Source organism: Taudactylus pleione, unplaced genomic scaffold (genome assembly GCF_031769625.1).
Source record: "Taudactylus pleione unplaced genomic scaffold, aTauple2 ptg000041l, whole genome shotgun sequence".
Classification (NCBI taxonomy): Eukaryota; Metazoa; Chordata; class Amphibia; order Anura; family Myobatrachidae; genus Taudactylus; species Taudactylus pleione.
Window position 1 is genome coordinate 50,390,328 of NW_028284443.1, and position 24,072 is coordinate 50,414,399.

Below are 24,072 nucleotides of genomic sequence, written 5' to 3' on the forward strand. Positions count from 1 at the left end.
TTTAAGCCTATAGCCCACATAAGCACATTAGTGTTAAATTATTATGTGCCATAGCTATAGAAGATATGTCCTGTTTAAGGCCCTAATATAAGTGTTTTTGAGTTATGTAACCAGTACCTATGATACTTACCAACAGAAACTTATTCCACAGATCTAAAAATTTGAATCTTCCTGACAATACTAAATTCCAGTATGCAATTGCCATATCCAAATCTGAAAAATACAAGAAGAAATGTTTAAAATATAGTGCATCAATCTGCTTAGCGGCTTTTTTATCCTGCAATCTTAGTAGAAGCCCTGACGGCAGCTGCGTGCAGCTATTCCTTCAGAGGCTCTAGGCCTGATTCAGAGGTGGACGCTACTGCGACACATCTTGCATAACAGAAAATGGGAAGGGCTGTGTTTGTTGCTGGAATCGTGGCTGCGATAATATGTAAATGCTAGTTTTCTGCCCTCCCCTGGTGTAGTAGCCTGCGTCTGACCATGTAAGCACAAAGACGCCCACTTAGCATCTCTGCATGCTGCAACACTGCTAGCGATTCTTGACAGGCAGGTGCACTTTCTGACACGTCCATGAGACAAGACTTTAATCACATTCTCTTTCGGTGACTTCCCAGTCATCACCCAGGAATGCCCATCACTTTGTCGCCCGTTTCTGATACTGTCTGTCCAATTCAATAGCATCTCTGTGCGTACACTGTGTGTAAGGCATGCGTAATAGGGGTCTCCATCAGAACATTTTGCGCAAGAGCAGTTGCAAATCTCTCAGCTACGTGAACATCGATGACGCGTGCACCTCGGAATCAGGCCCTCCGTCTGTTCTTTACCCCCATTGCCAGCGAGGCTTTTCACGCCCCTATGATGAGCCTATTGTAGCACCATTTGAGCTGGCCACATTTCAACATTAATATCAATAGTTTGTTTTTGCAGCAGCCACACAAATTATACCTAGTTTTCTTTCCAGAAGACAAAGGATTATCAGAAAATGACATTCGTTTAGTAAGATCGCCTCCAAAATTAGCAAAAAGTATTTTTTTTTTATAATTTCTACTGAAAACGGAAGGAACCAAACTAAAAGCAAAGTGTATTTTTTTCTCTCACCTCCACTAAAAATACTTTTTGGGTTGGCATTAAATCATCTTATAAAAAAACAAAAAGCAGAATTTAACTTAAAAACTATAATGCTTTTATTTATTGCTTTTTAAAATAATTTGAATGAAACACATGAAGGGGTTAATTCAATTTAAAAGTTGCAATTTGGGCAATGTACTTATATTTTCTATATATGATACTCCCCAAAATTGCGGCAAAACCGTGGCTTCTTTGCATGCCTATCTACAGTGGCAAACAAAAATATGGGAAGCAGTCCTGATTCATGCCCCATTGTATCGCTGCAGCAATAAAAAGCTTGCAGTAATTCTTCACTGCTCTGACATTGCAGTCTCCAGCCTAAGGCAAGTTCTTGCCAGCCCCAATTTGGAAACCTCATAAGGCCATGTCACAGAGATTACCTGCCTCCCAAATTTAATGATTTCTGGGCACAACTACCAAAGTCTACTAATTTAACGACATGTATATATGGCTGATCCTATTTTAATGCTTAGACAACAAAACAAATATAAGAAATAGCTATACCTACCTAGCCCTTTTTGTCCAGGATTTTTTGCAAAATTAAATGTAAACTGATAGAAGTCTTTAAACTTAAGAGGATCTTTGAGCTCTTGTTCTAGCCGGGGCAACTGGGCCCTTAGTTTGTCTGTGCTGTCACACCTGCTAACAAGAACATAAATCAGGAACATACACACTTTTTGCACACTTAATATACATGCCACCATACACAACACAAACATGACAAAAGTCTTTAAAGTCCAGGCAATATCCTATTGCCTTCCGCCTTGCAAACCATTTGAAATGTGAAGGAACAAGCCTATTTTGTTATATCATGGTGGGTTTCAATAATAAAAAACTATTTGCCCTGATCGCATATATATTTTTTTGTTTCCTTTTTTTTATTTAAAATAAGTTGCTCAAAGTTTAAAGACCTTGTAAAAACAGTCAAAACCCATCAAATTTGTTTTTGCTATTCTGCAACGTTAATGAAAAGGGAATCTAGAAAACATTTGCTCAAGATCATTGCTGTAAAAGTAAGAGTCCCTGTTACAAAAGCTAGTGCACATACTTTGTAACAAAAACAGTGCTCAACAAATATATATAAAACATATATAGATATTTATGTACCTAATCAGGACCAAACTGCATAGTATATATATGACACAGCCTCTCCCTGTGTTTGAGAAGCTACCAAGAACTTGGTTACTATCGCCACAAATGGTGGCCCTGTTCAGTCCTCCAGTTTTTGGTCTGTGGTCAAATCTTCTCTAATAACTTTCCAGCCCATGTATGTCCTTCACCCCTTTCCAAACCCGGACTTGTCAAGGCATCTCAATAAGCTGGCCAAACATGGGTAAGTGCAGCTATCTGCCTTACTGCTAGTAGTTTGCCATCTCTGGACCCCCCTACCATGGCTGCCCTCCTTAAGAGAAGCTGGTACATATATGAAATGGAATGGACTTGTATCCTTAAGTTGGGTACACACCTCACTATGGCGCGATGCGGCAAGCGATGTAACGATATATCACACGTTCGCCGAACACAACGCAATCTTCTGAACGACGGAGCAATGCATTGTTACATACTGCATGTAACTACACTACATCGTGCATTAAATCGTCCCATCTAATGTGCAGCACAGCAGATGGGACGATTCAGTGGACGACTGCCGGGAACAATGGATATATATCGTTCCAAACCAGGTCAGGATGATATATCATATGGTGTGTACCCAGCTTTACAAATTGGCTCATGGTCTTACTTTAATAAAATTCTTCTGATGTGTCTAACTAGAGAACCTCTATCAATTTTACATCTACATTGACCTTATTATCATGGATAGGTATAATGTCCTATGAGGTTTCTCCAATTCCTCCCCCATTGTAGCCCTCCTTTTCCCTCTTATTTACCCTTTTTATATAACAACTTAATGTCCATCACACATACTTAGAGTACAATAATATAGTTAAAAAGTCTGAGTGGGACTTTATTGCTGAAGACTACTATAAAATAGTGAAATGTATTGTTAACACCTTATTATAAAGTCTGATGAAGCTCCTACTTACATTTCCTCAACACTGTAAAAGCTAAAAAATGTCATACATACTTGATACATGAGACAATAGAGGGTTGGCTTATGTAAAAATTTTAATGTTTTACTGATCAAACCAGGGGGTCTCAACTACAATCCTCAAGTACCACCAACATCTGTGGAAATAGGTGGGTTAATTACTGACTAAAACAGATTAATATACCTGTACACAATTAAGGAAATCCTAAAAACATATCCAGTTGGTGGTACATGAGAACCCCTGAATGCACCATAAATTGTTAATGGAGTGTGCACCACTTCTATACATACCCAAGTTCAGTCATCCCATCTATAAACTCCTTTTTACTGAATTCACATTGTGTAGCAGCTCTGAACTTCCATGCGATTACCAATACACTAGTACTGGCTGGATCCAAGTGTAAATCATCACAGAACAATTGAATTCCATCTATGCCTATTTTATTTTCATCTTGAGGGTCTGGGGGACAAAAATAATAAAAAAAAAAAAGGACAATTTTACAAAGAAAACTTGGAAACATTGAGACAAACATAAGAAACTGATAACTCCCATGATTTGCTTTATTTTAGATGCATCATCTATAACAGATAACTCAATTCCTAATGTAGGAATCCAGTGGTTCCAAAACTTACCCTAGACTATCAGCATTTTTTTAACCTCTAGTCCAAAAGTTTGAGAACTGTAATATTAAAGTAAATTGTGCTCATTTGTCATCCTTAGGTTCAGTGATGTAGTGGAGAACAGGGCTGGTCCACATATTTTATGATTGGCAGCCGCAGCACTGGGTTTGCCAATCACATTCACCATAAGTTATATGATCTGGTACTGGACCACCAACCGTGGCACCCCTGCAAGTGCTCCATGGCACCCAGTGTGGGAACCACTGCCTTAAACATTATTATTGTGCACTGGGTTATTTCCTAATTTGGTCATAAATACAGTAGTGGGCACTAATGTAACTTGCTGGGGAACAATCCAAGAATATTACCAACCTGGGGTCCAGCAGCCAACAAAATCAGAGTAAGGTTTCCTGGACTCTTGTACGCACTGCTAACCTTGCTCCTGCTTGACTATAGGCTGCATAATCAGTACAGGTTGAGTCTCCCATATCCAAATAATCAGAAATATGGAATTTTTTTTCTAGCATGACAGTGAAAAGTTTGCTTTTTGATGGTTCAATGTACACAAACTTTATTTAAAAAAGGCACAAAATTATTAAATACATTGTATAAAATTACCTTCAGGCTTTGTGTACAAGGTGTACATTAAACAAATTAATTTCATGTATGTACGCAAAAACTTTGTTTGAGCCACAAAATTATTGAAAATTTGTATAAATTCATCACCAGGCTGTGTCTATAAGGTGTATAAGATAAATAAATGCATTGTGTGTTTAGATTTGGGTCCCTTTCCCAAGATCTCATTATTGTATGCAAATAAGAGATATGGTAAGAACTTACCTGTTACCTATTTCTACGCAGTCCATAGGGTCCACAGGAGATCTTGGGGTATAGGTCGATGACACAGTCGTCGGGCACCTCAATAGTTAAAGCTGTCCTCCCAGGATGCACCGGGCCACACTCCTATGCCCTGCCCCCAGGCCAAGGCACCTCAGTTATGTAACAAGCCAATGAGGAGGGAGGAGGAGAAGAGAGAAGGAAGAAATTCTGGAACACACAAGTATCACACAGAAGGAGACGGAAAAACCGGTGACCAGAACACAGCCCATCTGCAGCACAGGTGCGACAGAGTGGGAGTCCTGTGGACCATATGGACTTCGTAGAAATAGAGATGACAAAGGTAAGTTCTTACCATATCCCTTATTTTCTACTGCAGGGTCCATAGGACTCAACAGGAGAGCTTGGGGAGTTCCCAAAGCAGTCTCCTTAAGGGTGGGGACGCTCCTGTGCAGAAAGGAGAATCCGCTGCCCGAAGGAAGCATCCTGAGGGGCAAAAGGTATAAAATGCATTATACCTTAAAAAGGTATGGAGAGAAAACCACGTTGCCGCCTTGCAAAGCTGAACACGAAGGACACACAGACCGAGTAGAATGAGCCTTAACAGAGGCCAGAATAGGCAGGCCCTCATGAATACAAGCCTCAGAAATCGCCATGCGAAACCATCCTGCCAAAGTTTGCTTAGTGGCAGTCCATCCCTTCTTACGGAAACCATAGGAGGACAGACAAGGAGTCAAGACTTCCGAAATGAATTGGTACGGTCAATATAAATCTTTAGAGCATGTACCACATCCAAGGAGGCCTCACCAGCTAAGGGGTCTGGGGAATTAAAAAAGGCCAGCACTATAATGACCTCATTAATTTCCTTATTAATGTGGAAACTAGAGATACCATCAGGGCGAGTCCGAACCAGCAACAGCGTGCCTCCTTCTTGCTTGAACTTTCGAATCACTCTAGGAAGAAGGGAGAATGTAGAGAACAGGTACGCAAACTGCAAAGTCCAACTGACCGACAGAGCATCTACCAGAAGAGCCTCCAATCTCTTGTTCTTGACCCGTACACTGGCAACTTGTGGTTGTGTCGGGATGCCATGAGGTCTATTTCGGGAAGGCCTCACTTGTCCACTAGAAGTTGGTACACTTCGTGGTGAAGAGACCATTCCCTCCCTGGATGCACGTCTTGACGGCTGAGGAAGTCCGCTGGCCAGTTGAGGACCCCTGGAATGAACACTGCCGATATGGTTGTGACATTGCCTTCCGCCCAAGTCAGAATGCGGGACACCTCTACCAGTGCCGCTTGACTTAGAGTTCCCCCCATGGTGGCGTTGTCTGACTGGACTTGCACGGGTTTTCCGCAAAGTAGTCTTGCGTGCTGAAGAGCCCTGAGAACCGCCCTGAGTTCCAATATGTTTATTAGAAGAACCGATTCCTCTGTCGTCCACCTTCCCTGAAAGTAGTGAGGACCCATCACTGCACCCCAACCCCGGGGACAGGCATCCGTTGTCAAGAGGACCCAATACTGGATCCAAAAAGGGCGGCCCTTGGTAAGGTGACTTATGTGAAGCCACCAAGTTAGAGACAGACCCATCTCCGGAGAAAGCACCAATGTCTCGGTTCGTATCTGGCATGGAGATCCGTCCCACCTGGAGAGTATCAGAGACTGTAGAGGCCGGGAATGAAACTGGCCATACTCCACCATGTCGAATGTCGATACCATGGAGCCCAGTAACTGCATTGCCGAGTGAATCGACACACGGCGACTGTGCAGACAGCAGCGAACCCGCTGCTGCAAGGTGGATATATTGTCCTTGGTCAAGAAGATCCTCTTCTGTTGAGAATCCAACAATGCTCCAAGATGAAGCATCCACTGTGAGGGCGTCGGAGACTTCTTCCAGTTGATCAACCACCTGTGACTTTGTAGAACTTTGATTGTCAGCTGTAGATGCTGAAGAAATAATTCTGGAGACCTGGCTAGCAACAGCAGGTTGTCCAGGTAAAGCAACAGACAGACCCCTGCAGCCACAGCTGGGCCGCCATAACTGCCATAAGTTTGGTGAACACCCTGGGTGCCGTGGACAGTCCAAACGGCAGGGCCTGAAACTGGAAGTGTTGTTGTAATACTGCGAGCCTGAGGTACCTCTGGTGAGTCAAAGCTATCGGGACATGCAGGTAGGCATCCTGAATGTCCAGAGACACCATAAAATCCCCAGGTTCCATAGCCAGTATAATAAACCGCAGGGTTTCCATCTTGAACCGAGGCACTCGAAGAAACTTGTTCAGGGACTTGAGGTTTAGGATAGGCCTGTATGAACCATTTGGTTTCGGAACCAGAAAGAGGTTGGAATAATACCCCATTCCCCTCTGGGAATTAGGTACCGGAACTTTATTTTCCTGGCGGGAGTTAGAACGTATAACTTTCTGAAGTTCCAATGCCTTGTCCTGATCCATCTGAAGACCCGTAGGGAAGAATTGATGAGAAGGTCTGCTGTGGAAGGAGAGGGTGTATCCGTGAGAGACCACTTCCCTTACCCAAGTGTCTGTGGTGGTGTGACACCAACATTGGGAGAACTGAAGAAGTTGGCCTCCCACCTTGGGGTCCCCCAAGGAGAGGCCCGGCCAGTCAGGCTGAAAGTTTAGCGTCGGGCTTGGTAGCTGGACGTCTGGTACTCCAAGCCTGTTTCTTGGGCTTTGTGACCTTCTTAGTTCTGGAAGGTCTGGGAAAGGACTGGACCTTGGACTTACCCTGAGGATGGAAGGTCCGAAAGGACAAAAAGTTCCAGAGCCCGACAGCACCGGGGCCGAGGGCAAACAAGCAGACTTGGCAGCCGCCAAAGTGTCTACAATTTTGTCCAAATCCAGACCAAACAAGACCTGGCCATTGAAAGGTAAACTCTCTAACCCTTTCTTGCATCCGTTCTCCAAGATCGAAACCAAAGAGAGCGCCTGGCTGACACAGCAGCCGCCGAAATGCGAGATATTAAAAGACTAACATCCAAAGCAGCCTCGTTAACATATGTAACCAAGTCTCTGAGGTAACCCACCAGTTCAAGCTGTCCACTGGTAGCTTCCAAGGGCAAGGACGCTTCCAAAGCATTTGCCCAACTTTCCATGGCCCTGGCCACCCAGCAGATAGCCATAGCTGGCCTAGCTACCCCCCCCCCCCAGAGAGGGAATAAATGGACTTTAGACACACCTCCACTTTTCTGTCCGTAACATCCTTTAATGATGACATGGACGACATAGGAAGGGTTGCACTTTTGACTAAGTGAGTAATATGAGAATCGATCTGGAGGAGTTGTTTCCCATTTAGAAAAATACTTTTCCTCAAACAGGTAAGCAGCCACCAACCGTTTCTGCGGTTGAAATCTCCTGCCTGGTGTTTTCCAGGCCTCTTCCAAGTGTTCAACCAGCTGATCTGACAGAGGAAAAGCTGTCGCTGAACTTTTAACTTCCTTAAATAAGGCATGTTTGGATTTGGCAGCCGGGGTATCCTTAGCCCCAATATTCATAGCCACACGGTCCGCACGAATGAGGCCGTGCACATATGTTTTGGACTTAGGCTCTACCTCAGATAAACCCTGAATTTCCCCATCATCAGTGGACATATCACCCTGATAGGACGTGGACTGAGAAGACAGCACCTCTTTCCTAGCTGAACGCAGGAGAGAGTCACCCTGTAAAATCTCCGTCAGGTTTTGCACCGTGGTGGAGAGTGTATTAACCCAAAGAGGTTCAGGTGGCACCTGGTAAGGTGTAGATTGTAAAGGCATATTTTGAGCCACAACCAGCTGTCGGGGGGGGGGTGTCCTCTGTTACGAAGATGGCATAGCAACTTGCGGAGCGTACCCCAATTGGGGACACTGGAGGTGCTGCAAGCCAGGGAAGTTAACGCTTGTGCAAAACAAGCCCAGAGCGGCTCTTGTGAAGAGCTAAGCCCAGCAGGTAAACATGCATTCCATGGCACACAGTGTACACAATCCTCCCACCATAATCTCCCCTTCCCGTAGACCTGCAAAACATTTAGTATAGGACTGCATGAGGGGAATATCAGCCTGTCCAGGATCACTTCCAAACATGATGAATGTATGTGTCAGATCAATAAACAAACTGACCTGTGAAGTAAACTAACACCCTGACAGCATCAGTCACCGCAAGGGCTAGTGAGAACAGAAAGTACAGGGATAGTAAAATGGCTGACAGGAAAGAAATACAGTCAGACAGCGCTAGCATCAGACACATACAATGCACGAATAAAATCTGCACTATATTGCACCTTAATCAACTACTAGACCTACAGTCTAGTAGGAACAGTGCTACATACACCGACCTGTTTGGAGGAGAGGTATGTAGGGGGTTCTGGCACCACAACACGCGAGACCAGCGTTACAGCACAAGAAGATAGCCGCCAGAGGACTCAGAGGAGGAGGGCCTGTGGGAGGAGCGCTGACCACAACCGCCAGACCACCGTGGAAAGGCACGTAGTGCAGCGGGGGAGGAGCCGGCTGTGCCATACAAGGAAGGCCCGCTCCCCTGGCGTGCAATTAACCCTTGGAATGCCGGAGCGTACCTAGCGCTACAGCCCCATATCCGTGGTGGTCTAGTGTGACGCAGGTGCAGTGCCTGGTATCATTTGCCGCCTCTTCCCAGGGAGCCCCTCAGCCCTGGGAAGTGAAAAACTGGACTGTGCCATCAGCGGACGCCGCTGCTTACCTGCCATGTCCCCCATGAAATCCGGCCACAGTCCTGGGCATCTAGGGGTTTTTGCTAGCCAAAACCCCTAGACTCCCGCCCCCCCCAAAAATAAGCTAGAGGGAGGAAGTAGAGCAGGGCCAGGTGCGTGCTACACATCCGAACACAAGACTGAATGTTGGACCCCAGGTAAATAGTTTTTTAGGTTGGAGATTCATTTAGGATATTCCAACAATAGTAAATTTACAGTTTAGACTTTAACATTAATCATACAGCAGTTCATATGCAAATCATTTAAAATAACTGTTCCTAAATCGCTAGACTAGAAAATGGTTCGGTGTGAAAATTAGAGACAAGGAGATAAAAACACATACAAACACTGTATAAGCTCCCAAACTATTTCCTGACAGTTGCAATCACCTATACTGTAATACAGAATAGTAATCCCCATTTACTGAACTGAATCTAACCACTCCAAATCCCACCAATACCCATGCTGCCCAGGGACTGATTGTATACATTTCTTTACCCCTTTTCTACTGCCAGCAATAACCCGGGTTTTTGCACATGAGCGTGCAGCAACCCGGGTTATTTTGCAGTGTGAAAGGGCAGGGTTGAAAATAGGCCAGGTGAGTGACCCGGCATTTCAACCCTGGTGACGGAGCAGAGTTGAACGCGGGTTCAACCTGGCTCGTGAAGCAGTGTGAGTGAGTAATCCGGGTCATTGCGACCCGGGTCCCGTTCTCTGCATAGGAAGAGCTGGCGCTTGGAGATGAGATCATCTCCAGGCGCCGGCTCATCACTTGAGCCGATGGAGTAATCGACACAGCATCAGTGCCGGGTTGGGTTGCCTGTCTGACAGGGGTCTCAGCCAGGTCACTCCCGAGATGGGCACGTGAACATCCACCCCAGGTGCGACCCGGCATACTAGTGGAAAAGGGGTATAAATGAGCATTAGGAGATCTAACATTAAGTGATTAGTACAGCCATTTACTAAAGTGCACTTTTTTTTCCTGGGGAAAAAAAAAAAATATATAGCTACACATATGTGAACATGTTGTTACCTAAAAAACACACTTTGCCACCTCATGCAGGATTTGTATGCAACATGACTTCACCGAGAATTAAAACTCCCTAATCAAATAAAGCCTTAGTACATTCATCCACAAATACAGTATAAAGTTTTATGTCAGCCACCTTCAACAGCATGAAAAAGTAAAGTCATATAATGTTAATTAGTTACAAAAGATCATGGTCTGTCCATGGGGATATTAATCACATTACATAAACATTTCTGTTTGTGGCATAATAAGGACAATAAGTTATTTATTGAGATCTTAGATTTCAGATCAAATGTAAAGAATTATACAAAAAGCTAACAAATTACATCCATGACTAATATCACTACTTAATAGGTGAAAAAGTTTTATACAACACGACAATTATACATCTAAAAACACATGTTCAAGATTTTTATGCCAGATTTTAATGCACTTTAGTAAATAGTTTACATATTGAATCAAATTGCTAAATTTAAATCTACCACTGAGCTCCTAATCTCATAGAACCTAAATATCAGGGAACTTGCATTATGCACAATGTACAACACAAAGCAAGAGTGAAAAGGTGTTCCTTACCTTTGTAACGGTTATACAATTGCTCTAGTTTCTTTTTATCTACTGTACTTTTCATTGACTCTTTGCAATACAAGGCTGTGTTCTGGAAGTAGTTGTCTGTTGCCAGTTCTAATTTCCAGTCATTCTGGGTTAAACAGTATATTGCAGTCCTTTCCCCAGCCTGGGTAAATGCCATAAACTGGCGCACCTTGTCCTTCTGAGACGATTTAAGTTTGTGCTTTGGGATGCAAAAGAAGCAGCAGAAGTTGTTTCAGCATGTACTTATGCTTATTTTATTCATTACAAAGATTTAGGTCTCTCGATGAGCGCATGCTTCATTTCAGCATTATGCGTCATATCAGCATAAGACGACAAAGCTTTGTTCTTCTGAGATTAAAATGCCTTATCTGCAAACTCAAAGGACAGCATCTATATATCTCTATTAAAAACAAACCAGAATTTGGTAAAACATTGTACTACGATTAAAGTTGTTATCAATAGTATAACACACAGCTCTCAACTGCTGATGGTGAGCACAGATTCAGAACAGTTCAACCCCTCCAAAATAAAATGTATTTTTAATGATGTGCTTGTTAGGTAACCAGTCACAAAGACCGACACTTATGTTCTGCCCAAGTTGTGCTGTATTTCCAGATTGGTAACTGGAGCATTAATTTACAGGGCAATAGGCATCACCGATTTATAAAGATAACGAACAGATTATACAGGAGTGTTAATAGAGAATTGATGTAAACAAAGGATGAATCATGCACTGTTCTAGTCATCCATGGGCTGCCATTCATGTTCTATTAATACTCAGGTATAGAGATTTCCTGTTCTACAACTAGGCTGTACATTGGTATGTTCTCTCCTTTTACCAATCAAAATCCTTTATTGAAAAGAGTCAGATTACATAATCATCTGCGCAGGGTAATAGGAGAAATACATGGTTAATGACCTTTTACAGTTTCTGACTGGAATTACTTGACAACGTGAACTAGGTGAATGTAAAGGTGCCCATCCACTAGAAGACATGAAAACGACTGCACGATTACGACATTGTAATCGTGCAGTCGTTTGACAGTCTGTGATGTGCCTACACTGAACAAGCAGTGGCTTGGTCTAGGCACATCAAACATGTGGAACCTGACGTTATCGTCAGGTTGTACAACATGTTTGTACAATGATAGATGTCTAAACGACCAGTGGGAGCGCGCATCGCTGGTCGTTTTAGACATTTTTTTTTTTTTTTAACAACCTGCAAACTATTTTCAAACAATTATATAACGATATCATTCTAATGAATCGTGTAGTGGATGTATGCCTTGATTCTTCCTGAAACATTGATTTAGCACATGGTGCAAACAGAAGTATTTGCGAGATGATCTTTACGCTGGGTACACACTAGACGACTTGGCAATCTTGCTGATGGTCGGGGCGATTTACCTTTGCCCCGGACCATGCAAGAGTGCCGGTACACATTAGAAGATTTAATGAATGATGGAGCAATGCATCGCTCCGTCCTTCATTAATATGCACTGCACTGCAGAGCAGATGGAAAAATGACAAGTGTTTTTCAGTAAACTGAAGTATTTATGAAGTCAATATTTTGGGGTACAGAAAAAGTGTTTGTGATGTGATTTGTTTTTATAAAAAAGTTTAAAACAATGGGGAAAAAAAAATCCACACTTCGCTCTCATCTGCCAGTTCTAAAATCCTTTCCCGTCAATACAACACGTCTACATACCTGTCCCACATCATTTCACCCATTATTGATCTTTTTACAGAAATTCACCTGAAAACTGACAGGTCTTTATTAGCCAAATTATACTATTTTTAGCCCTACAAGTGCACGATTATTTATTGGAAGAGGTGTACCAGAGGTTCTGCTCTGTGTGCCCGATTCAGAGGGGAACGCAAGCAGTGTTGGTGCTGATCTTCAGTAGCAGCGGATCTGAGAAGGTAGCAAATGCTGGAGGTGTCGTCTTTAGTAAGCAACATCACACGAATCGTCGGAAATCTGAGCAGCCATAAGGCTACTAAGCTGCCAAGGCCAGTGACTCTGCATTGGAAGATGCGGTCACTGGCTTCAAGATGCCTTTTAAAACACTCCCCCCACCCTACCACCAAATGGCTGCAAACTGTCAGTTATCCGATGTCCGTAGCCGCACTGTGTCCAACAATGCGGGACCAGTAGCTGACATGCGCAGCGCGACTCCTACCTCTGAATCTGCCCTTATGACTCCACAATTTTACCTTAAAATAAAGATTTTTTTTCCATACCATTTCACCTACTCAGGGGATGCGCACAAAATATATGCTAGGAAAAAGTTTGGAATTACTTAAAAATACAATTTCCTGTGAATGTGAAAACAGTTCACAGGACCCAACTTGCTCCTTACTGAACTGATAACAAACTCAGAGACGAGTACATATTAGAATATGAAGACTGGGAAATGCAGATTTTATAAAGATATATTGGAAAGCTGAAATTCATAAGCAAACCAATCATTTGTTTCTTAGTATACAAAATATCATGTTATATGGTAAGCTTCTACCAACCTCCCCTGACTTCCCGATTTTAGCTAGACAGTCCTGATTTATGGAAATCACAAGGGCTGGAGCTTTTCCAAATTTAGGGGTTTCTGTCTGGATCAGGGGTAGGGCCAATTTAGTACAGATTTTGCAAATCTAAATGTTGGGAGACATGGTGCTTGCACCATAGTTTCAGCTTGCCCTAACAGCAAAACTGTGGCAGGGCATGCTGGGATGTGTGGTTCCATAGAAGCTGGAGAGCCCATGTTGAATACCTATTAAAGGGGACGCGGCCAATATCCCAACCACAGGGGGGAGGATAGGTGTAGGCCCCGGGGAGGGAGAGTAAAGATACTGAACAAGTGTCTGTATACTAACGTTGTCAGGATTCTGACCACCAGGACCCCGACCGCCGGCTTCCCGTACCCATCCCTGTTAAAGTACTCAGCTCATGCACTCACTTAGAAGACAGTAGGCACCACAGAAAGTGTGACATTTATGCTGTGTATGGTTTCTAATGTAACTACCGTGTTTCCCCGATAATAAGACCTACCCCGAAAATAAGCCCTACCCTTACTTTTGAAAAACGGTCCAAAATAAGCCCTACCCCGAAAATAAGCCCTATGGAGTTTAAAAAAAAATAATATATATATATATATGACAGTGTCTTATTATATCGGTGAAACACGGTAAGAGGAGCACAACAGCTCCAACAGGAAGGATTATTAGATATGACCATTACCCATTGCATTTCTATTCCATAGGTGGCAGTTTAGAGCTGTGAACGGAAGTGTAACAAACTATAGGATTATGCATGGAAAGCCAGACGGAGAACAATGCATGAAACTTGGGATACCCTGTACATTGCAAAACCATTGTGCATTCATAGAACAGCAATGTAAACTCATTTTTAAGGTTCATGGGCCTGATCCACATTTGTACACAAACCCAAAGGTTTACATACAAATCCGATAGTAGTGCATCTGTGTAGGCCTTGTTCTGTGCAAGTACAGAGCGTGATTTCTTGCAGTGTTCCCTGAGTCGCAGCCTGATCGATAGGCTGCAGACATTAGGGGCCAGCGACCGGATCCGCACCAAAAAAGAAGACGTGTCGCCGAGGCCAGGGTCCTGGCTCTAGCAGCGTGAAACTACTGACCAACCTGCATAACCTGAGGGATACTCAGATGACCGATGATCACTCAAGGGATGTGGGGTTCAAAAACAGCCATGCCAACTGTGAAGAAGGACCCCAAGTCCAGGTTAATATGTTATACAGGAATGGACAGCTTACAAACTCACAGAAATATTTTGCCAACTCAAACAGTGTCATTGTTAAATAGGTTTTACATGCATTAGAAGCCAGTGCTTCGATACTCATTGGGAGTTTTTCAGAATACTACAGTAGAGGTTGAGTCTCCCATATCCAAATATTCCGAAATACGGAATCATTTTGGCATGACAGATAATGAAACCTTTGATTTTTGATTGTTCAATGTACACAAACTTTGTCTAAGGCACAAATTAATACAAATATTGTTTAAAATGACCTTCAGGCTGTGCGTATAAGGTGTATATGAAACAAATGAATTTCATTTCTGTACACAAACTTTGCTTGAGCCACAAAATTATTGAAAATATTGTATAAAATTACCTGCAGGTTGTGTGTATAAGGTGTATATGATACATAAATGTATTCTGTGTGTATATTGGGGTCCCATTCCCAAGATATTTCATTATGATATCCAAAATACGGAATATTCCGTTATCCAAAATACCCCTGGTCCCAAGCATTTTGGATATGGGAGACAAGTTGGCCACACAGATGGCGATCTGCACACGATCAGCCGATGTGTATGATTTCCCTTGAAACTCTCCCCGGCAGCTCTGCACACGATCTCCACACTATTTGGTGTCCAATCTTCATACGATCTCTCCTGCATCCAGCCTTTCACAGTGCATCGTGTCCTAGATTGTCAGATCTGCCCTACTGCACGGCAGATCTGAAGATGCGATGTGCGACCAGCGGGGACGCGCATTGCATCGTGATCGTGAGTGGGGACTAACGATTTACTCAGGATTTGGCCATATTTTACACTGTCGTTCCAATGTGTCAGAATCGGCCAGATCGGGTAAAATATCGCTATGTGTGTGGCCAGCTTCAACCTGTACTTGTTTAATTTTGTGCAGTCAATGCATGTGGATAAGTGCTTACAGATGTGTACAAGGTCCACCTCTTATACATAATGAAAGGCACTGCACACTTTGCTAGTAGGGGCTTACATAAGACAACAAATAGATTGGCCTTTGTAGCGTATACACAAACTATAAAATTCTGTATTTGTTTAAATGTAAGGAATGGAGAAAATCCTGACAAGTGTATTCTCCTACAATGCTGTGAACTAGCAATAAATTCAGATAAACATAGTGAGTGGACTTGTAAACTTAAGAAAGAGTAGCAGGCTGGAGGAAATGTAGTAACCAAACACATCCATGCCTAACAATCAGTACAGAAAAAGTATGGTTTTGTTGGGAAACTACAATTAAAAATCATTAAAAAACTGTATATGTGCAGATTGACAATGAATAATGGGTTGAAGAGGGGAAAGGAAGGTGAGGCGTATGGATGGAGTAACACTGAGGGCAGAGTCAAAGATGACCCAGCACAAGCATGCATGGTGAACAAGGGAGGTGTAATGTCTATTGTGAGAGAGATGAGGGTAAGTCATGTTAAAAAGGGCAAATATGATGAACTGAGTCTTTGACATTACTGGGCGATTCAATTAAGCACGATGTGAATAGCGCTGGGAAGGAGTTCCTAGAGTTATCCAATTAACTGCACTGTTAAGTCTGACCAAAACAAATTTGGAGAATGCCAGTAACCATGCCTTAAACTGGGTTTTAAGTCACACTAGCCAGCATTCTCCAAGTAAAGTTCCGGCCGCAAGTCTGTTAGCGCCACACTAACCCAGAAAACATAATCATGGCCGTCACTTTAGTCTGACTCCAGGATTTCTTATCATAGCCTTCAGAGGTGGACTTAACAGCGTGGTCAATTGAATAGCTCCGGGAACGCCTTCCGGGTCTAATCAGCATTGCGCTGAATTTACCCCCCCCCCCATAAGTAAGGTAATGTGGGATATATAGGTGAAGATAGAGAGGCACTGGACACGTGGCATAAGAGGGGTCAGGGGAAGAAAGGCAGAATTTTAACCAACTCTCAGTTCCCATGCCCCTCCAAGCTACCAAGACTAGCCTACACCAACCTCACATAACTTATTGGACCCACTTCAGTCAGGCTTTCAATCTCAGCACACTATACAAAGCCAGCACTGACTATGGTGGGAATGAGCTGATCACTGCTAAGTCTAGTGGCCATTATTCACTTCTTATTCTTCTGGATCTCTGATGCATCTGACACGGTTGACACAGCCCTATCCTGGTTCTCAGCCAACTTATCAATTAGTTTCTCAGAATCCACCTCTTGGCTTCCTTTATTAGTTGCAATACTGTAAGATTCAGTTTTAGGTCTTCTGCCTTTCTCAATCTATACCACCGCTCTTGGAAAACAAAATAGTCTCTTTTTATTTCAGTATCGTCTGTAAGTGCATGATACTCAAATCTACCTATCCTCTCCAGATTAGTAACCATCTGTATTAGTCTACATCTTGGAACATCTTGCCACCTCAAACAATCTTTCAAAAACAGAATATATAATATTTCCACCAGCCAATAGAGATATCAGGATGGCAACTACTATCACTGTTGATAACTCTATATTAAACCCTAACCCACAAGCTTTCTGCCTAGTTGTCATCTTGGCTCTGAACTTTCCTTTGAATGTGGGGAACAATCTGTTTCCAAATCCTGTTACATACATCTAAAAAACAAAAAAAAAAACCCTATCCATAATACACCCATATCTTACACAAGACACTGCAAAAACTGTAATTTATGCATTCATTTTCTCCCACATTAATTGTTGCAATAGTCTCCTTACTGGTCTTCCCCAAAACAGGCTTTCACCACAACAATTCATTTTGAAAGCAGCTGCAAGGCTGATCTTCCTCACTAAACAATCACCTGCTGTCAGCCCTTCCATTAGGTTACCTGTAATCTAATGAATTAAATATAAAATACTTTCTTACACAACCAAACTATACAAACATATATCTCTTCGCTTCTCAAAATATCTCCCAGCTCGAACTCTCCAATCAGAAGAGCTGCATCTCATAATCACACATTACCTGCTCCCATTCATGATAACAGGACTATTTTTGGGCTGTAGCCACTCTGCCCTCCCACACATAAGACATTCCTCAAGTGTACAAACCTAAAAGCGTTCCCTGAAAACTACCTCCAGGCAAGCTGATCATATTCCAGAACCACCCACATAAGCTATCCTACCCAATTATACCCCCTCTATACAGTCCACACTTTCATACCCTACTGCCATAGGCCAACATTACTGTGCGACTCGTTGGCCTGTATGATCTAGAACCTCTGCAATCTGGCTGGACCAAAATGTAATATGTAGCACTTATTGTGCATCAATACCTAGGCCCGTATTCAATTACTTTCGCACCCGCGATACTTTTCCGCCTGCCAGACTTTTCATCTACATCGCGTGTTTTAGGCGCGTCCCCACGATTCGCCGTATTCAATTCCAAAGGACGTAAAACGCAACCCGGCACTACTTGAACAGACAGAAAGTGCTGTCAAAAATGGGGAAATCAGCCAGATACCCCCCATAAGAAGCACTAACATTGGTGCTCAATATAGATGTCCCCGATTAGCCCTAATTAAGGTATTTGGGGTACTTATTTGCTGTCAATTGCTTTCAGTTAGCGTCTTTGCTTAAGTGATGAATTACATTTTGGATATTTTTGGGGTGAAAATAAGTAGTCCTATCAAATTTGGGGTACTTGAAAATAGGGGCAAGCATAGTTAAAGGTCGCTAAGTTGTTGTTTTAAAACACTTAAAAAACGGCCCATTAGCAACCACCTGCAATCAAAAAACACCTCCCCCATACTTGCAAACCCCCCAAAAGTATATTTCGGTAGTTTATAAGATAGTACCACCACTTTGCAACTTTTCACCCCCTTTTTGAAAGACTTTTTTGGGGTATTACTCAAATTTATTTAGAGGTTTTTTTGACACAGTTATCCTTTGGGGACTGTCCCAAAGGTGCAGAGTGGTTTCCCCACTTTTGCACCCCAAAATAGTAATTTGGCATGTTTTTCTGACACCTATTCATTGGCAACCCTTTTTCGCCTACTACACTGCATTTTCGCATACGCGAATAGTGTTTGCAATTGAATACGGCGAAAAGTTTCTGCCTGGCGAAATTACGTCCCGCGATACTTTTTCACAGATTCCGACCTTTTGCCAGGAATTGAATACGGGTCCTAGTTTCCTATAGATTGTAAGCTTGCAAGCAGTGTCCTCTTCGAGCCCGATTTAGTACGTATCGCAACTGTGATAGCGATTACACGCACAGTCTCACTGCGATGATATGCCAATCCATTGAAATCACTATGCTGTCGCAGCACAACGTAAGGCCCCACCTTACACACATTCGTAATACTTAGCAAGCCTGCGAAGCCATCGGTAACATCAAGTACCATCACAGCCTCACGCACATTTGCACAAGGTCTGACCTTATTCAGGAATTGCTAACCTCGTCGCACGCAGTGAGTACTCAAGCCACATATGGCATCACAGCGGATAATTTATGCACGTCCCTACAATGCCGTTAAAACGCCCTGGCACGCCAATGAGTAGGAACCAGTGATCCTTCCACTTTGCTAAAATGTCACTGTTACTTTAGGGAAGTCATTTTCCGTTGAGGGAGAGGGCCACGATGATCAGAAAGGGACAAATGTTGTTGTAGACAATAATGGAGAAGCTTTCTGTGTACGAGCCCTACAAAAAGGGAACCTAATTGTAAAGAAATATTTATTCTTCACATAACTTTAGGCTTTAAAAAAATAAAATAAAAAAATAAATTAAGTCCTAAACTACCTCTGCCTAGGAAAGATCAGCTGTTCTATATGGGAATGTCCAAATCCTGCTTTAGTCAGTTCCCTTAAGGACCTATGTTTACACCAAGATGGCTTATCCTCTACCTCAGGGAGACTCGTGATGAAGTAAACCAGGATTCAGCTCTCTACCCAAAACCATGAACTTTCACCTTGACAAGGCACCAGTTGCTTACAGCCATTGGTAGCATATGGTAAAGGAAAAAACAGTCATTTGAAATGGTCTCATGGATAGTGTTGACTATAACTTTGTATGTACTGTATGTCAAAGCAGGATTAAAAAAAAAAAAGTTGTTCTTATCAGACAAGCATTACACAAGACTGTTGCAATATTCCTGACTTTAGTGTAAAGGCCATATTTACTTAAGTTTTGTTTTTCCTATTACATGCAGGCTCACTACTAAGCAGAGACATTTCTTTGCAAGATATTATTACATGTTCCAGAATGTATGTGATAAAAAAATAGGCAAAATCAAGAACACATTATTCAAGAATGTTAAGCAACATTAAGAGAAAGACAACAGCCCTTCCCACTACAGCAGAGTTTCTGTAGGTGTGGCAATTACACGGCGGGATGACTGGACAAAAATAGGAACTAAACAAGTGGCGACCCACGTGACAGTAATCCCAACAAACAACAACGCACACAGCTTCTCACACACCACTACAGGCATACCACACACACTAATTATATATATATATATACATACACAAAGAATAGGGAGCCCTACCTGTCTGCTGTGACTGACAGCAAGACCCGCTCCCTTCAATCAGCCAATGTGTTAGCAGCCTGGAACTAAGGCTAAACAGGGACTGGAGGGGGCACAGCCCTCTCTGCACCTACACCGCATCCCAAAAAAGGCAAAGCTGAGTGCTGCCTGCGAGAGCTCTCAAAATACCAGCAACTCCCCCTCCTGCTGTCACTCCGAGCCCAGCCCGGGCCTGCCCCGTGTCACCCTGCACCCTGCTGACAGCAACAACTTCCCGGCAGCAGCATTAGTGGTACATACACGTGTGACAGGCACCGGGCGCCACCACATCCCGCTCACCGGCTCTGCTCTGGCAGCACCGTGGAGAGTGACACCCCCTGGGTATGCGCGGTGCTGCGGGCGGGTACGTGTGTGCATGTAATGTCCTGTCCCGGGGGCGGCCAGTGACCTTCCCCAATCCCCACCGCACACAGTGACGGGAGCACGACCTCCTGCCCGCTACCACCGCCCCCTGAGCTCAGCTCCCCTGATAGCCCGCAGTACACACAGCCTTCCTCCCTACCCACTACCTACCATTTTATCTCCACCGGATCACACAGCTCTACGGCTCGGAGGTGCAGGGCACGCATGCGCAATCCCCGCCGCACATTTCCGCCCCCGCCGCCTGGCATGCCGGGAGTTGTGGTCTCATTGTGCAGTGGGCTAGGCAGTATTAGTAATTATCCCACCCACTAGTGCGAATCAAGTGCTGTCACTTTGTCTTTAGACCCGGACTGCGGTCCCCTGAGACACATCAGCCTACAGCTCGTCGTGATACAGAGCTGTATGTGGGAGTGACGTTTACTGGCCTGGCGTCACTGTGACTACACTCCCCATAACCCCCCACGCGTGGCGCGCTGTGATGACCACGGCCGGGGAGGATGTTGTGGAGGTGTTGGGTTCTGAGTGAGTGCTGCTCGCCTGGTGATGCTGGCAGTGCCGAGGGAGATGAGGAACCTGGGCCCCCGCTGCAGGTAGTGTGCTCCCCCCGTACCCCCTCCCTCTCTACCTGTCCTTCCGCACTCAGCCTCTCACCCGGTTCTCTGACATATGTTCCTGTAACCCAAGTGTACTGCATGATAAACTATGTATCCCATGGCCAGTGTGGCAGAGTGTCCTGTAACGGTGGCATGCCTGGGATAAGGATGACCATCGATGGTCTATGGCCAATGACAAGTGTGTTTGGCACTGATAGCTGTTAGATAAAATGATTATGTAGCGATGTTAGCAGTCCAAGTAGCAGGCTCAGTTACATGGTCCTTTACATACGTTTGGCATAGACCCACTTTTTCATCTTGAGTAAAATGTTGAAGTACTTGCAAAATACAACTTCTATCTGACACTCCTATAAGGTGCATGCATGACACCAATGCAATTCTTGTTAGATCTATTTTTTTCTGTGTCTGGCACTTTTCCTTGCTGATACTTTCACTTTATTAGATGTTTTAGCATTGCAATATTTCAAGGGTTGGGGATACTGCGGAGGAAACTGTTAATGATTGTAGAAGCTTTTCCTTGTTCATTCTCTAATGTTACCCCCTAGTGATTGGATGTATATTCAGATGCCTCATTCGCAATGCGTCTCTCCAGTGTAGATTTAAATTATTCACTGTGGCTCAAGTCCTCAAGCATGGTATATTGTGAGTTCTCACTGTGTGAAAAATGAGACTGACCCGATTTTCCTCAAAACCCAGAGTAAGTAAATAATTAAAAGCAAACCAAAGGAAAATACATACATTTAGATGACTTGTAAGAATCTGCTTCAAGTGAGTACTAGCCCCTGAAAAATACCATCAATGTTGATCGTTTTGTTTTTTAAATTGATTGAAATCGACCTTTAATAAATTTTACCCCTAAGTCTCTTTACCAATATTTTCTAGTGATTATATCAACATCATTTACATGCATTTTACAAACATTGAACCTAGGCAATGATGTCAGCAAGTGTCGGATGTATGAAATTATGAACATGTCATGTTCACTCCACCATTGACACATCAGCAAGTATGTCAACAACAGTGCCGTACAAAGATCAAGCCAAGCCTCAAACAATGGTGTAACTGATCCAACAAGTATTGTGTGTCAGTATGTACACTGTTTCTCTACTTTATAAAGTCATCTGGATTTGCAATTTATTATTTAAAGTACCACAAAAATACCTTCAAACAGTAAAAGAAAAATTATGTCAGCAAATATATATATATATATATATATATATATATATATATATATATATATATATATGTGTTCACTCTAGCTCCGGCGGCAGGCAGGGTGCCGGAGCTAGAGAGGGCAACCTCATGCGCGCGCGCGTGCCCGAAAAGGGGGCGTGGTCATGAAAAGGGGGCATGTCTATAAGACGCGTCCCCTTTTCGTCATACTTGGGGGCGTGCCCGGCGCTTACGGACATGCCGGGCAGCCCCCAAGCGCTGCAGAAAGGGAGAATAGACGCCGGGCGCATGCGCCCGGCGTCTATTCTCCGGCGGTGACCGGGACACCGCATGTTTCTCCACCCGCGGGACACTACGTCCCGCGGGTGAGAACGGCACCCGCAGGCTGTGAGGAGGGCAGGGTGCCGCGCCCCGCTAAAACAGCCTAGCGGGAACGCTATATATATATATATATATATATATATATATATACACACACACACACACTGCTCAAAAAAATAAAGGGAAGACTAAAATAACACATCCTAGATCTGAATGAATTAAATATTCTTGTTAAATACTTTGTTCTTTACATAGTTGAATGTGCTGACACCAAAATCACACAAAAATTATGATTGCAAATCAAATTTATTAACCCATGGAGGTCTGGTTTTGGAGCCACACTCAAAATTAAAGTGGAAAAACACACTACAGGCTGCTCCAACTTTGATGTAATGTCCTTAAAACAAGTCAAACTGAGGCTCAGTAGTGTGTGTGTGTGTGGCCTCCACGTGCCTGTATGACCTCCCTACAACGCCTGGGCATGCTCCTGATGAGGTGGTGGATGGACTCCTGAGGGATCTCCTCCCAGACCTCGACTAAAGCATCTGCCAACTCCTGGACAGTCTGTGGTGCAACGCGGCGTTGGTGGATGGAGCGAGACATGACATCCCAGTTGTGCTCAATTGGATTCAGGTCTGGGGAACGGGCGGCCAGTCCATAGCATCAATGCCTTCGTCTTGCAGGAACTGCTCACACACTCGAGCCACATGAGGTCTAGCATTGTCTTGCATTAGGAGGAATCCAGGGCCAACTGCACCAGCATATGGTCTCACAAGGGGTCTGAGGATCTCATCTCGGTACCTAATGGCAGTCAGGCTACCTCTAGCAAGCACATGGAGGGCTGTGCGGCCCCCCAAAGAAATGCCACCCCACACCATTACTGGAGGATGTTGCAGGCAGCAGAACGTTCTCCTTGACGTCTCCAGACTCTGTCACGTCTGTCACATGTGCTCAGTGTGAACCTGCTTTCATCTGTGAAGAGCACAGGGCTCCAGTGGCGAATATGCCAATCTTGGTGTTCTCTGGCAAATGCCAAACGTCCTGCATGGTGTTGGGCTGTAAGCACAACCCCCACCTGTGGGCATTGGGCCCTCATACCACCCTCATGGAGTCTGTTTCTGACTGTTTGAGCAGACACATGCACATTTGTGTCCTGCTGGAGGTAATTTTGCAGGGCTCTGGCAGTGCTCCTCCTGTTCCTCCTTGCACAAAGGCGGAGGTAGCGGTCCTGCTGCTGGGTTGTTGCCCTCCTACGGGCTCCTCCACGTCTCCTGATGTACTGGCCTGTCTCTTGGTAGCGCCTCCATGCTCTGG

At 43.8% G+C, this 24,072-nt stretch overlaps 2 protein-coding genes across 8 annotated transcripts in view; one reads left to right on the forward strand and one right to left on the reverse strand.

Annotated features, from left to right (window-relative positions):
* Nucleotides 1-20,928, reverse strand: part of DCUN1D2 (defective in cullin neddylation 1 domain containing 2) — a 30,603-nt gene extending 9,675 nt beyond the window's left edge. Inside the window, exons 1-5 of one of the 5 annotated variants that reach the window (XM_088458690.1) lie at nt 20,801-20,928; nt 10,965-11,181; nt 3,473-3,641; nt 1,640-1,773; nt 131-213 (exon numbers count right to left, since the gene is read on the reverse strand). In XM_088458690.1, coding sequence (XP_088314816.1) covers nt 131-213; nt 1,640-1,773; nt 3,473-3,641; nt 10,965-11,181; nt 20,801-20,803 — 606 coding nt within the window. In that variant the 5' untranslated portion in view covers nt 20,804-20,928. Of the gene's footprint in view, nt 1-130; nt 214-1,639; nt 1,774-3,472; nt 3,642-10,964; nt 11,383-20,248; nt 20,545-20,566; nt 20,771-20,800 lie in introns of those variants that run through there. The other 4 variants (XM_088458696.1, XM_088458680.1, XM_088458685.1 and 1 more) reach the window with 4 other exon arrangements.
* Nucleotides 20,929-20,963: 35 nt separating this feature from the next.
* Nucleotides 20,964-24,072, forward strand: part of SLC9D1 (solute carrier family 9 member D1) — a 48,230-nt gene continuing 45,121 nt past the window's right edge. For 2 of the 3 annotated variants that reach the window (XM_088458648.1, XM_088458666.1), the window contains exon 1: nt 20,964-21,240. The gene's annotated coding sequence lies outside the window, so the exon portion shown is untranslated. Of the gene's footprint in view, nt 21,241-21,420; nt 21,443-24,072 lie in introns of those variants that run through there. The other variant, XM_088458658.1, reaches the window with a different exon arrangement.